The 13,989-nt window shown below is 35.2% G+C and overlaps 2 protein-coding genes across 3 annotated transcripts in view; one reads left to right on the top strand and one right to left on the bottom strand.

Moving 5' to 3' along the window:
- LOC107598229 (mucin-1-like) overlaps positions 1–4,616 on the bottom strand; it is a 6,936-nt gene extending 2,320 nt beyond the window's left edge. The window contains exons 1-7 of the mRNA XM_016289508.1: positions 4,606–4,616; positions 4,139–4,287; positions 2,845–3,026; positions 2,610–2,683; positions 1,187–1,329; positions 813–952; positions 563–709 (exon numbers count right to left, since the gene is read on the bottom strand). Coding sequence (XP_016144994.1) covers positions 563–709; positions 813–952; positions 1,187–1,329; positions 2,610–2,683; positions 2,845–3,026; positions 4,139–4,287; positions 4,606–4,616 — 846 coding nt within the window. The remainder of the gene's footprint in view (positions 1–562; positions 710–812; positions 953–1,186; positions 1,330–2,609; positions 2,684–2,844; positions 3,027–4,138; positions 4,288–4,605) is intronic.
- A 3,373-nt stretch (positions 4,617–7,989) lies between these two features.
- LOC107598238 (DNA-directed RNA polymerase III subunit RPC7-like) lies at positions 7,990–11,909 on the top strand. 2 transcript variants are annotated; one of them, XM_016289518.1, is made up of 8 exons: positions 7,990–8,145; positions 8,267–8,344; positions 9,722–9,851; positions 10,056–10,124; positions 10,235–10,291; positions 10,404–10,480; positions 10,570–10,689; positions 11,035–11,909. In XM_016289518.1, the coding sequence occupies exons 1-8, from the start codon at positions 8,113–8,115 to the stop codon at positions 11,119–11,121; spliced, it is 651 nt and encodes a 216-aa protein (XP_016145004.1). In that variant the 5' UTR covers positions 7,990–8,112; the 3' UTR covers positions 11,122–11,909. The 2 variants fall into 2 exon arrangements, with proteins under 2 accessions (XP_016145004.1, XP_016145003.1); XM_016289517.1 differs by having other exon boundaries at positions 8,267–8,391; positions 11,035–11,908.
- The last annotated feature ends 2,080 nt before the right edge of the window (positions 11,910–13,989 follow it).

Here is a 13,989-nt window from a genome sequence, read left to right as displayed (position 1 = left end):
TTTTGTCCTCTCACATCTATATCCACCCGCATATTTGTTTTGAACTGTTTTCACTTGTAAACAGTGCTTGATCTGTGCATATTTCTCTCCTGGTTTAGATGAAATAACTATTTCACTTGAGAAAGCAGTATTATGGATAGAGGACTCATATTTCAGAAACAGTTTGAAGATAAAAATATCTTAATGATGGATTTGTTTCTTATAAACATGCAGTTTTTCACTTCACTAGATGTTAATTGATGGACTGGAGTGGATTACTTGTGGATTATTGCGATATTTTTATCAGCTGTTTGGACTCTCATTCTGACGGCACCCATTCACTGCAGAGCATCCTTTGGTGAACTAGTGATGTAATGCTAAATTACTCCAAATCTGTTCCCATGAAGAAACACACTAATCTACATCTTGGATGGCCAGAGGGTGAATACATTTTCAGCTAATGTTCATTTTTTTAGTGAACTTCTTTAAATATTTTTCTGAATTGTAATGCCAAGGTAATATAACAAAAAAGCTGACTTAGTTTACTTTATATCACAGTCATATAAAATGAAGTTGTTCTTACCAAGCTCCGGTAGTTGGGGCTCCTCTCAGGTGTGTGTGACATATATGTGGGATTGGCAAGATGTTCTTTGAAAGACGTTCTCTCATACGGAGCAACGGTTTGGGTTTCTTCCTTTTTTTCTTTTCTCCTACAGCACCAAAAGCATATCTGGAGAGACCGAAATGAGATTAGATAACATCACAACATTGTAGTGTTGACCATTTGTCCTGTTAATTTGTGAGTTTGTAAATTGTAAATGTAAAGTATTTACCAGTAGTAAGATGATGAAGAGAAGCAGTATGATGATGCATGCCAGCACTACCAATGCAATGGCCCAACCAGGAAGACCCTCAGCACTAGATTCTGCAAAAGTTGTTGACTTTGGAAAAAGCCAGGCAGGTGTGACTGTTTCTGCATGAAAAATATATACATTTTAGAATTCATTTATGTTAGAAAATTAGGTTTTCATACACCATGAAGCAGACTTACAAGATATAAACATAAACGTGTTGGACTAATGAAATTCCCCATGTTGTACCTGTGTTTGTTGAATGTTGGTGTGGCCAAAATAATTTAAATTTACATCGATGAATCTAATGGGAGCAAATTCATACATTCTGCATGGGTCTGATGATGAATACGCACCAGCTGTGTACTGTCTGTTGACTGCAAGACCGTTCACTTGAGTGTTATTATCTATGGCCCTCAGGAACAAATGCTTGATCACAACATGGTTGATAAAAATGGTCTGGAACTGGAGGGTACAATTTGCGACCACAGACCCGTTACTGTAATCAAATGAGAAACAACATTTTGATTGATTGCAATATTTAATGCAGTAACACTTAAGTACACTTAAAGGGTTAGTTCAACCACAAATGAAAATTAGGCTGCGTTTTATTCACCCCTGAGGCATCCTAGGTGTATCTTAAACAAATGTTGGTTTTCTCTAGACTCACCGGCGCATGCACAACGCTGACCTCATACGTCATCCGCCCGGAACTGCTTCTGTGTACAACTGCTGGCGCAAGCTACATTAAAGTGATTATTACGTTTTGAATATGTATATTTTTCTTACAAAAACGCATTGATTCGCTAAAGAAGACCTTTGTTCACCCCCCCGGAGCCGTGTGAGACACTTTTTTTATGGATGGGCGCTTTTTATTTAACTTCTTTTGAACTGAAGCAGTGCAACACCCGCTGAGTGCCATTAAACAGCTTGAAAGATCAAAGACCATTTTTAATATAACTCTGACTGGATTCGTCTGAAAGAAGAAAGTCATGTACACCTAGGGATGTCTCAGGGGTGAGTAAAACGCAGCCTAATTTTCATTTTTGGGTGAACTAACCCTTTAACCATGCTTTTAATAAAAGTGCTTGTTACAGAAATAATCTAGTTTAAAGGAATATATTTTTGGAGTGAATTTAATGTTTTCTGACACTTAAATGAAAATGTGTTATAGTTTATATTTAGAGAGCTTTTTTGACCAACTTAAATAGGGCTTAAAGTATATCCTTATATAAAATTATTTATTTTGCCTTTGAGATAAAGATTAAAGTGTATTGCTGAATTATGACAAGGCTTTAAAGTAAAATAAACTTTGGTAATACTTTAAAATAGTTTCTATTAAAAACCTGTAGGTCATGCATTTAAAAATATATTTGTAATAATTACACATTTGTAATGATGACGCTACAATTTAGTAGCTACATATATATAAAATATATTCACTTAAATTTTATATCAAACAACACACTATAGTTAACATTTTAATCAAGTACTTTACATGTGCTTTAGTATGTTAGTCAACAAGTGCACCAAAAGATTATTAAAACATAATGGTTTTTAAATGTTCTTTAAAGTAACATTTTAATTTGTATTACAAAGTGTACTTTTTAAAAACAAAAAGTCTACTTAAGTGTGTTAAGAAACAGTCATGAAAGTGAACTTTAACATTATATTATCTTAACATTATTAACATTATATCACAATGTATTGTTACTCATTTATTTTCCACAGTCATTTGGGACTAACACACCTTCAGCAAAAGAATGAGATGAGATTTACCTGAACTGTATGTTTGTCACTCCTCTATAGGTCTCTCTTGTGTCACAGTCAGAGCAGTTAAAGGCGATGTCCAGCTGCGAAAATGAAACAAGATCATGTTCACAGGATCTCTCTTAGGGTCAACAACTTACATGTACTGAATATGTTGTTGCTGGTATTATGTATAAAATGGCTGCTCAAGTCAATACAACTGGCACTGACATTTATTCATTCATAAATCACGGGAAACACTTACAACTCCAGCAACCTCAGCATACATGCACTTGTACTGCTGTGAGGTAGAGCTGAGGAGAGCGTCGCTGAAGACGCGGTTGTTGATCTCCATGCAGAGGGAGAATGAGTACAGGGGTGAAGGGTAGTTCTGTGGCTCTGCCTGGAGGCCCTCCAGAATTTTTAAAAGACTGTAGGGCTCAGCACCTAGAAACATTAAATGATTATTCATTGCCATGTGTGTGTGTGTGTGTGTGTGTGTGTGTGTGTGTGCGTCCTGGCATTCCCTACATTACAGGGACCAATGTCCCCACAAGGATAGTACATTTTGACATTGTGGGGACATTTTTTGGACATTTTCCCCATAATTCAGCTCATGTCAATGTCAGATCATGACCTTTGACATCTAAATTCAATTTGGTTTAATCAAAAATAAGTGTAACTATTCAAGACTACTGACACTAGTTTCAAATTTGATACAAAACCAGTACCTACAGTATAAAGCTGAATTGTATGTATTTATTGATTTATAAATGTATTTCAAATGTATTGATATCAGACATTTTGTAAATGCAAATAGCATATAATGTTATATAATTTTATCTTTTTCATACAAAAACTGAAAGCTGTTTTATGTTATTTTATGATACAAACATTATTGATTTTCCAACTTTGCTAGCACACAAAACGCTTTAAAGTTCCATTGATTAACTATATTTAATGCATTAACATTAACTAACAATTTATTTGTTACAGTGAATTTGTTACAAAATACATTTGTTACAGTATTTATTAATCTTTGTTAACGTTAGTCAATAAAGATGCAACTGTTCATAGTTAGTCATGTTAGCTCAGGACAATTAACTAACATTAATTGATAATGGACCATAAATGTTGGAATCAACATTAAGATTAATAAATGCTTAAGAAGTTTTTTTATTGTTAGTTTATGTTAACTACTGTAGTTAACTAATGTTAACAAATGGCCCCCTGTTGTAAAGTGTTGCCATTTTAGCACATTTCTCTTGATTTGAGTTCTTGATTAATTTATTTGTCCAAGTACGACCTGTTACAAACACAGATTTTTCATTAATAAAGCACATAGCCTACTTTACCATTTACAAAAAAGAACAGATGTGAATGTTTCAAGTAATAAACTAATATGCAGTTCTACAAACTACACGATTATGAGTTACTGAATGAAATAACAAATAAATAGAGCGTGAGTTATCAAAACAGTTTGTTCATGTGAACTCAGTTTGTTATTTCTATAGTGAAATCCTCAGGATGTTTGATTAAATGCAAAAGTCATAACTTACCTGTTGCAGAGAACAGCAAGAAGAAGAATGCAGCCCCAGTATAATGTAATCTAATGTGCCTCATCCTGAAGAAAGAGAAATGGGAATTAAATTCACTGAATGATATTCCTCTGGCTACAAGAGCTTCTGTAATAGTCTCTAGAGAGGTACTGATGGTAAATGAAGCTGATCCTTTATTTGCACAGCTTTTATCCAGAGACAGAGTGTCTGCTGTCAATCAGTCGTGGATGGAGGCATGGCTTTATGAACCTAAAGTTAGTAACAGATGATGAATCATACTAACTCCTTTGTTTTACTCTATCCGCTTTCTCATTGTTCTTCAGTGAGACCCGTGGACTGCTGTCAAAGCGATTCTGTTTGACCTGCACGCACTGCACTGCTGTGAAATGTGTTTGCGTCAAAACGCTGTATGTTGGCTGTGTTTAACCAGGGTTAATGTGACTGACAATGGTCTGCTGCACCCTCACCAGAGGGACATGGGTTACCTCACTGCACAGGATGTGTTGCATTGGAAACATACGGCCAACAATGAGAAACTGCTTTTCGGGGCTTTTTATGACCTCCTTATGATCACATTTCCGGCTTCATAAAAATCTGGTGGGGAGACATGATTACGAGTTTTTACTGAAAATTTGTGTATGAGGGTTACTGTAGTTAACTAAAATTAAATAAACAAATTTGAAATAAATCAATAAGCTATTTCAAATAAACATTAAAAACACTTATTTTTATTTATTTTTTTTAATTGATATAAAAACCTTCACCTTTCTTTATTTCAGCTAGCCGCCAATTTGGTAAAGCTTTATTTTAAGGTGTCCTTGTCACATGTTACATGTACTCACTATTATAATAACAATAAACGATACATAATTACATGCAAGTAACCCTAAGACAAAACCTAATCCTAACCCTAACCATATAGTAAGTACATGTAGCTTATTAATGTGATGAAGTGTTTTCAGATGAGTCCTTAGCCATCTTCAAGAAACGACTAAAAACACATCTGTTCCACCTTTATTTGACCCTCTAACTCTAGCACTTTCTATTCTATTTTAATTCTACTTTATCTATATTTATCTTATTTTTTTATTTAAAAAAAACAACAACAAAAAAACCCACTAGCTTTCTATTTTATCTATTCTATCTACTTGTTTTACTTTGTGTGTGTGTGTGTGTGTGTGTGTGTGTGTGTCATTTGTAAGTCGCTCTGGATAAAAGCGTCTGCTAAATGACTAAATGTAAATGTAATATTAGTACTTAAATGTACAATTTCACTGTAACAAGGACACATTAAATAAAGTGTAACTGCATTTTCATTTAGTTTAACTTGATGTACTTAAACAACTATGTATGTGTGTGTGTGTGTGTGTGTGTGTGTGTGTGTGTGTGTGTGTGTGTGTGTGTAAACAAAAACAAAAACAAATGGTGAAAAAAAAAACACCTTAACTAAAGTTAACAGAGAAATGTTAATAATAATTTTAAAAACTATTAATTAAAAAATGTCTTGTCTTGTTAGTGTAGTTTTATTGAATTGAATTCTTTGCATCCACAACTGTTTACTGTACATGGTTTGATGAAGGATGTTTAGTGGTTATTTAACTGTCTTTCTTTATTCAATGGTTCATTGGTTAAATATTACTCTCATGTCAGACTGAACCTACATTCCGTGACTCAGGTTTCCACCCTAATATTTGACTTAAGCAATAGGCAAAATGCATTTCTCCCACACAGCTATAACAAAGGGTGTGCAAAAAAGGGCATATGCTGGTCAGGCCAGATCCCTCCGCCACACTTTCACTGATATCAAGCCATATGAGTTCAGGACAAGCCACCATTGTGCCACCTGCTGGACAAACATTAGGGTAAATTCAGGTAAAGTGGGTCTTTCTTTACTCTTCTGTTTTCACTTTCAGAGCATAATAATGGCCTTTAATTAAAGGGACACTATTTCTTTAAACAATAAAACAGTTTGGCCAATGCAATATGACACTGGTAACTGTGGCTGCAAAGGAGGACTTGCTTATCGCAGTAAACACTTTGGCATTAAGATTTTCTTGGTAATTAACTAAAAGTAAACAAATATTATTGTGACGGTACTTGTATTATTTGTTACTTCAGATAAACATGGATTAAAATGCACATCTAGTAATATTACTGGTGCACTCTGTGTGCTAGATAAAGTGGGCCACCTTGAACCTTCACTAATTCTATTCATGGTAGTTAAAAAAAAACACATTTTTCTGATTATTGTATAACAGACATGCTTAACTGACTTTTTAGAAAACAGAAATGAGTGTGCAGTCAAGAAATTCAAGTCGGAGATGGAAGGTTAGAATAGAAGAGCAAAAAGGATTGAAGGGGAAGCATGAAATTGAAGGCATTATTTTTTTTTTTTTGAAGTTTTCAGAAAATGTAGATGCAGAGTATAAAGCTTTTAAATATTGTTACTTGCTATTAAAGTTAATTTGAAGTGTTTGGAGAAAATGTAGACAGGGGAAAAAATGTTTTACCATATGGTTACATATTAATCGTTCCTCTTATTCAGATTTTTGTTTAGCCTACTTGTTATAACATGTTCTAGTCACATTTTTAATATGTTGTAGAGTTTATTTTAGTACATATTCTGAGAGTTGTTTTGAGTTTAACACATGAATTGAGTGAACTTATGAACTTTACTCATATATGTTTTTGGGTTTGTTAAATATGTTGCTGAATAATTGTTAATAATAAAAATAATACAGAAAATAATCTCTTGGTATCTAAAATGGCATGTTTAAGTGTCCTGCTTTACTGAGTTCACCCAGTATTTAACTGTTTCCAATGTAACACATTCTTCTCCTTCAGGGGGCGCCTTCAAATCTCAAGATATCTCAAATCTCAAGTAATCGTTTAAATCTATTATGACCCTTAAAGGGATAGTTCACCCAAAAATGAAAATTCTGTCATCATTTACTCACCCTCAAGTAGTTTCAAACCTGTATGAATGTCTTTGTTCTGCAGAACACAAAGGGAGATATTCTGAAGAATGTGGGAAACAGAGCAGTTCTGGGGCACCATTGACTTCCGTAGTATTTTTTTCTCCTACTATGGAAGTCAATGGTGCCCCAAAACAGCCTGGTTACAAACTTTCTTCAAAATATCTCCCTTTCTGTTCGGCAGAACAAAGAAATGTATACGGGTTTGGAACTACTTGAGGGTGAGTAAATGATGAGTAAATTTTCATTTTTGGGTGAACTATCCCTTTAAGTGTTTCAGGATTAGTGCTTGCCTTACTGATGAAAATCCGCACAATCTCTATAAAAACGATTAAGGGAATCTTTTAACTTTTATAATAGTCTTCTATTGTAATCTGATTGGTGCATCCTGACCAGTGTTGAGCACTTGGGTAAAATGTACCCTGTGACAACACCTTTAAACTGTTATATATATATTCTGACATTTGATATTCAGCATCGTATATCTATATATGTCTCGACTACTAAGCTAGACCACGCCCCCGGCACAAACCCCGCCCTCCGAAGACGCGCAGGCTTTGAAACACACGAAAGGAGTCTCGCACTGTAACAGATATACTCGATATTTCCCATCAACACTTATTTCAGTGATATGTCTCAGGTAGGGATATTTGATATGCTGCATCCAAAAAAGTTTACAGCATCATTAAGGTCAATCTTATTTTTTAATCCTATTCACAATTGTTAATAACCTCTTAATAACACTCGTAGTAGCAATGCAATACTAATACAATGTAGTAGCAATAATGTGTAATACTAGGAACTTCGTAGCGAGCAGTGTGTCTGTCTGGTCTGTAAACTGAGGCGGAAGACACGTGCACATGTGCCGGATGTAAACACAGCTACCACGTGTTCAAGTGCCGGTGCCTTACACATGGCCTCACACTCAGCAGGCGGCTGTGATCTGCGCGCATGTTTATTGGGCTCATAAGAGGCTGTTTTGGAAGGACAACTCCATGAATGCGATCCATTGAACCCGAGACACATTTTGAGGTAAGCTGTTTAGTGACTAATCTAAATGCTTTAAATAAGGCCAGCCTGTGTGGATCTGGCTGTGAATGTTATTGTGGCTAATGGCTAGTGATATAGTCTCTGACACGTGATGATTGTACAGGTGCGGTCATGGCAGGCAGCAGAGGTCGAGGCAGGAGCCAGTTTAGCTTCAGTGTTGACGCCCTGGGGTTTGGGAGAGGTGACTCCTTACCCTCTTCTGCACATACACCTTCTCCTCTTTATCCTGTAAGTGTTTAATGGCAAAGCGAGTGTCTTTACATTGTAATATAACTTCATAGATCGTTATTACACATATATTGTGCTATAAATGTCTTATGATTGGTTTGTAAAAACTGATTATTCTGAGAAAAGCTTTTTTTTTTTTAAAGTGTGGTTTAACTGTCCAAAACAAAAACATCTTGGGGTTCTGTTTTGTTATTTTATTTTTGTTTATCATTATATTTTTAATTTCTAATTATTCTTTACATTTTAAAAACTTGTTTTTCTTTAAGACAATCAATGTATGCCATTTACCTTTCTTTCTTTCTTTCACAAAAAGAGATATTTGGTCCTTTTTGCGTTTGGCAGTAATAATTTAATATGCTTTAATTGTTATCCTATTACTTTTTTATTTTAAAATGAATATTCTATACTCTTTTTTTCCTTTAGCCTATGCTATTTAGGCCATTTACTTGTATGACTTTCTTTCTTTCTTTTAAACACAGAAGGTGTTTGCTGTTTTTGGTTCTTTTTTGCGTTTGGCAGTTGTTACGGAGTAACCAGAACATGAGACGTGCGGATCCATGTGCAAAGCTTTTATTAAGACGTGGTCATAAACAGGCATAGGTCAGACATAGGCAAACTGGTATGTAGAAGACAAGGCAAGGATAGTCCGGTAAACAAGCGAGGGTCAGTCAATGACGAATGTAATCAAACAGGGCGAGACTAGAGGGATAATCCAGGTACAAAGCAAAGGTCCAGGCAGGTGCAAACAGTATCCGAACAGGGCAAGACGAGAGAGGTAATCCAAAGTACACAGGCAATGATCAGAAGACGAGGAAACCGACAAGGCAAGACTAGGCTAGGCTAGGCTAGACTATGAAACTTCAAGTAGGCTCTGTAACGTAGCTATCACAACTAGCGATGTGCGCATACAATACTCGGCAGTTTGAAAGGGATCTGAGTGAGTGTTATATAGTGAATGTGTGATTGGTTACAGCTGTGTGTAATCAGTGCTGTGTGCAATCAGTGCAATGGATGATGGGATATGTAGTCCGGGATGACATGCAACAGTTTGTGTAGTGCGAGAGTCAATGTAATGGAAGGGTGACCTCTGGTGGAGATTAAATGGAAGTCCATAGACCGGATTCGTGACAGCAGTACTTTTTTTTTTGTAGTTTTAATATTTTTTTATTATTTAACTATTTTTTTATTTATTATATGTAGAATAATTTTAATTACTTTTTATTTAATTCTTTTATTTTAATTTACCTTTATGACTTGCTTTTTTTTCTTCTTTAAAACAATAATTATTTAATATTATTTAATATAAATAATCATATTACTTTTCATTCAGCCTATGCAGTTTAGGCCAGTTCCTCTGCATACAGGAGAAGAGGTGGACTACATGCTCGCTCTTAAGCAGGAGCTGAGAGCCTCCAGCAAGAACCTGCCGTTCCACATACAAGCAGCCAGAACAAAGACAGGTAAGACTGGTAGAGGTGTATACATTGATACATTGTATAAAGAGTGGCTAGTTCTGAGCACAACGGATGCGGATCCAGCGAGGTCTCCTGGATTTGCATTTGAACTGTCGGCAGTCACTGAAATATTCAAAGCCAACGACCCTTCAGGCATTGATTGTTGAAGATCAGGTTTGAGCGGCTCTCTTTATTGTTTTCTTTTTTTAGATGTGGCTCGTTACTCTGATAAATATCAAAATGGAGAGACGAAGAACAACTGCATTGAATGGAGTCCAGGTGAGTACTATCAGTACCATTCTTTAGTTATTGTGCTACAGCTGACTTGCTTTATAGTCAAATGCTTTTAAAAGTCAGTTCTCCCTAAGAAATACTCAATTTCATTCCAGACTGGAGCCGAATGCCAAAAGAGCTTTGCATTAAAGTACGGAAACCACGAAAAACAGGTGAAAGAAACTCTATTATTATCATTACTAATGTGTGTGGGTTTACAGTCTTGATACTAATGCTAATACATGTTATAATATGAGTTTTTCAATACTTCTGCTCCATTTTAAGTCATAGGTGCCAAGCCACAACTCACACGAAAACCAAAAGTAGCTGCTGGTAAAGAAGAGGCTCTCCAAAAACTAGAGGTATATGTTCACAGAAAACATAATGTTTTGTTGCTGTTTAATGTGTATGCAGCACATTAGTAATGTTAATATTGTGGAATGACGTTTAGACACTTGAGAAAAGAGAAGAAGAGCAGCATTCTGAGGAAGAGGAGGATGAAGAGAAGAAGAAACAGAATGAGGAGGAGCCAGATGCGGATGAAGACTATGATGAAGAGGAGCTTGAAGATGTAAGAAAAAAAAGATCAGAATTTAATAGAAAACATACATTCTTTGTGGTGTTGTCATGTGTATATGATATATTCTTTCCCTCTTTTCCTTTTCTCGAACACAAAAGGAGATTTTTGTTGTATGCTGCTTTAGTCTTTTGGCAGTATAAATCACTATTACTTTTCACTGCATGGAAAAAGTGTCTTAGCCTTATGGCAAAATATCTTCTTTTGTGTTCCTCAGAGCAAATAATGAGACTGTAGGGTGGCAGAAATGTTTTTTTTTTTTTTTGATAATTACCCTTGTAATATCCTAGCAACTTAGCAAAGTATTTTTAACAGCAGAATATGTGTGCTGTGTTTCAGGAGACAGACTACATCATGTCTTACTTTGACAACGGAGAGGATTTCGGTGCAGACAGTGAGGACAATATGGATGAAGCTGTCTACTAATGTGTTTTAAGAGGCATTTTATTTAAAGCTCTTCCCACTGAATGTGTCTATGAGTGAGACTGAAAGTATATATTTCAAGAAGAAGTGTCTTAATTCATGTGCTATCTTGATACATGCTGAATCTGATTGTGACTGACTAATGTTGTTAAGATCCAGAGAGTCAGTTCTGCTACTAAAGATGCTGTTCTGGCATTTCTAAGCTGCTTCACATAAACAGATACTGCTGCTATTCCAACAGTGCTGGGATGTTACTCAGAGATAGTCTGCTTTTAATTTCTGTTTTACTACTGTAATTGGAAAGCTCTGTTTAAAAAGGTAGTGCACAGAAGCCATCATTCCTTTTTGTCAGACGGGAGGACAATACAGACCTGCATATATTTATTGCATCTCATGTTTACACCTGATAATGCCTTGAATTGTGAATTACACCTGTAAGAGTGACTTCATCTGTTTTAAGCTTGGTGTGTGTGTGTGTGTGTGTGTGTGTGTGTGTGAATAATAAATATTAGGGGAAAATCAATTAATGGTACAGAAAATTGGATTTTTAGGCAGCATGTGAAGTCATCTGATGCATTTTTATTCTGTATTTTGACAAACCCAGTCTTTATTCACTTCCATGAAAGTCATGTGTTTGTAATGAATGTGAGTAAATGAGGACATTTTCATGTGAGCTATTTCTTTAAGAGTAGAGTTTTTCTTATGTATCATCAGGCAGCCGGCAGGTGGCGATATTTCTCTTCGATGAATAGCTATGATAATAATAGATGAGCTCTTACAATAAATCACCTGATTATAGAGCTTTAACTAACCAGTGTTTCACAGTGCATGCAAGATTTATCAAAGCAATATCAAGATAACATAAGCTTTAGTGCTTTGATTGGACAATACAGACCTGCATATATTTAATGCATCTCATGTTTACACCTGATAATGCCTTGAATTGTGAATTACACCTGTAAGAGTGACTTCATCTGTTTTAAGCTTGGTGTGTGTGTGTGTGTGTGTGTGTGAATAATAAATATTAGGGGAAAATCAATTAATGGTACAGAAAATTGGATTTTTAGGCAGCATGTGAAGTCATCTGATGCATTTTTATTCTGTATTTTGACAAACCCAGTCTTTATTCACTTCCATTTTTCTTATGTATCATCAGGCAGCCGGCAGGTGGCGATATTTCTCTTCGATGAATAGCTATGATAATAATAGATGAGCTCTTACAATAAATCACCTGATTATAGAGCTTTAACTAACCAGTGTTTCACAGTGCATGCAAGATTTATCAAAGCAATATCAAGATAACATAAGCTTTAGTGCTTTGATTCCAGAACTGCACATGCTGGACTTCACAAAACGTCAACTTGTTGCATCTTTGTATGCTATTTTATTAATTTTTTTATTTATCTATTTAATTTTTTTATTATTCAGTTGAAATGCATGCTAAAGTCCAGGGTGTGTTTAGTGCAATGATATTCATCTTATTTTACTGCATCATTCCTCAGTGACAGATTTATGCGGTTTGCTGAAAGTTAAGCTAAAAAAATATCAGCTCCCCTCTAACATTAAACTTAATTCATTTCAAATCATTTTGAAGTACTTTATTGGCATGACTGTGTTCACATGCTATTCTGCCAAAGCATTATACAAACATGGAAGTAATGACACGAAAAAGGAAAAATGCAATATAACAATGGCAAAAAATAGCTTCAAACTAATGGAATAATAATAAAAATAAGATTTATGTATATACACTTACATAAATCTATATAACAGACACTTGTCAAGACAAAATGAAGAAAAAAAAACTGGAATGTGTGTACAGTGATGGTCTGAGGTTTGAGGTTTTACAAAGTGTTCAATCAGATGTGCTCCACTTCAGTGGACTGAAATCAGTGAAATGTAGAAAAAAAACAATTGACGTGCTGCATGGGGTTATAATCAGAGAAACTGAGGCACATGCGTTTGTTTGAAACCGGATCCATTTCTCAATCAACTGTCCTCTTTAGCTCTTATAGACTGTGCATGCATTGCATCATGTACATTGGCCCCTACACGCAGTTGTATATACACACAACTACAGCATGCAAAATATGCATGCAGCATTTTCCGTCAGGGCCTGAGAAAAACATGTTATTCAATGTATGTCACACACCGTGAAGGACAGGGGTGGGAAATGCAAGTCAACAAACTGAAGCAAACTCAGACGTTTATGCTGTCTGTACCAGCATGTGACTGTGTTGAATAAGCAGATATGGAGCACTGCTTATAGCAAAGATAAATGCCTGAAGGTGATAAATGCACATTTAACATAAACTGTATTACTGTACTTTTTTTCTCAATGGAAAAGTTTTTTGAACTTTTGGACAAAATCTTTTTAAAAAACGAAGAAAATGTTTTGTATATGTGTGATAAGTATGATAATGAGAATATAGAGCTTATATTCGAGGAGGAAAAATAAGTCAGTTTTAAGGCCCAAACAGAGCAACATATGCAATTTGGTGCAGATGCTAATATTAATATGATCAAAAAGTAAGATGAATTTCTCATAGCTTGTACTGTAAATCAAATGTCAGTTGTCACTCTAATTCTCCCAATTATATGTCTAAGTAAGATTTTTGTATGCTTAGTTTTATGATCAAAGCTCTTTAGTTGCACAAAATGGTGTATATATGGACAACTAAGTTCCTTCAGTCCAGTAAGTGTTGTAGAACTTTATAATTATTGATAGATTTTCTGTAAGAATGTAAATCTTTCTAAAATCTGTGAAGATTTCACAGAAATAAAGACACATGAATCACGGCAGTTACACTAAAAGGCATTTTACTTGTTTTATTAAGTATGAATTATCAGTCAGACAAAAGAAGGCCTGTA

The sequence above is a fragment of the Sinocyclocheilus grahami genome, unplaced genomic scaffold (genome assembly GCF_001515645.1).
Source record: "Sinocyclocheilus grahami isolate Dianchi unplaced genomic scaffold, SAMN03320097.WGS_v1.1 scaffold248.1, whole genome shotgun sequence".
NCBI classification, from domain to species: Eukaryota; Metazoa; Chordata; class Actinopteri; order Cypriniformes; family Cyprinidae; genus Sinocyclocheilus; species Sinocyclocheilus grahami.
The sequence above is the reverse complement of the archived record's forward strand: the minus strand, read 5'-3'. Positions and strand labels throughout refer to the sequence as shown.

Bases quoted from the DNA above. Each gene is read 5' to 3' on its own strand.
- LOC107598238 (XM_016289517.1), top strand. From the start codon at position 8,275: ATGGCAGGCAGCAGAGGTCGAGGCAGGAGCCAGTTTAGCTTCAGTGTT. The intron at 10,292-10,403 runs GTGAAAGAAACT...CTCCATTTTAAG, and splicing joins ACGGAAACCACGAAAAACAG to TCATAGGTGCCAAGCCACAA. The intron at 10,481-10,569 runs GTATATGTTCAC...AATGACGTTTAG, and splicing joins AGGCTCTCCAAAAACTAGAG to ACACTTGAGAAAAGAGAAGA.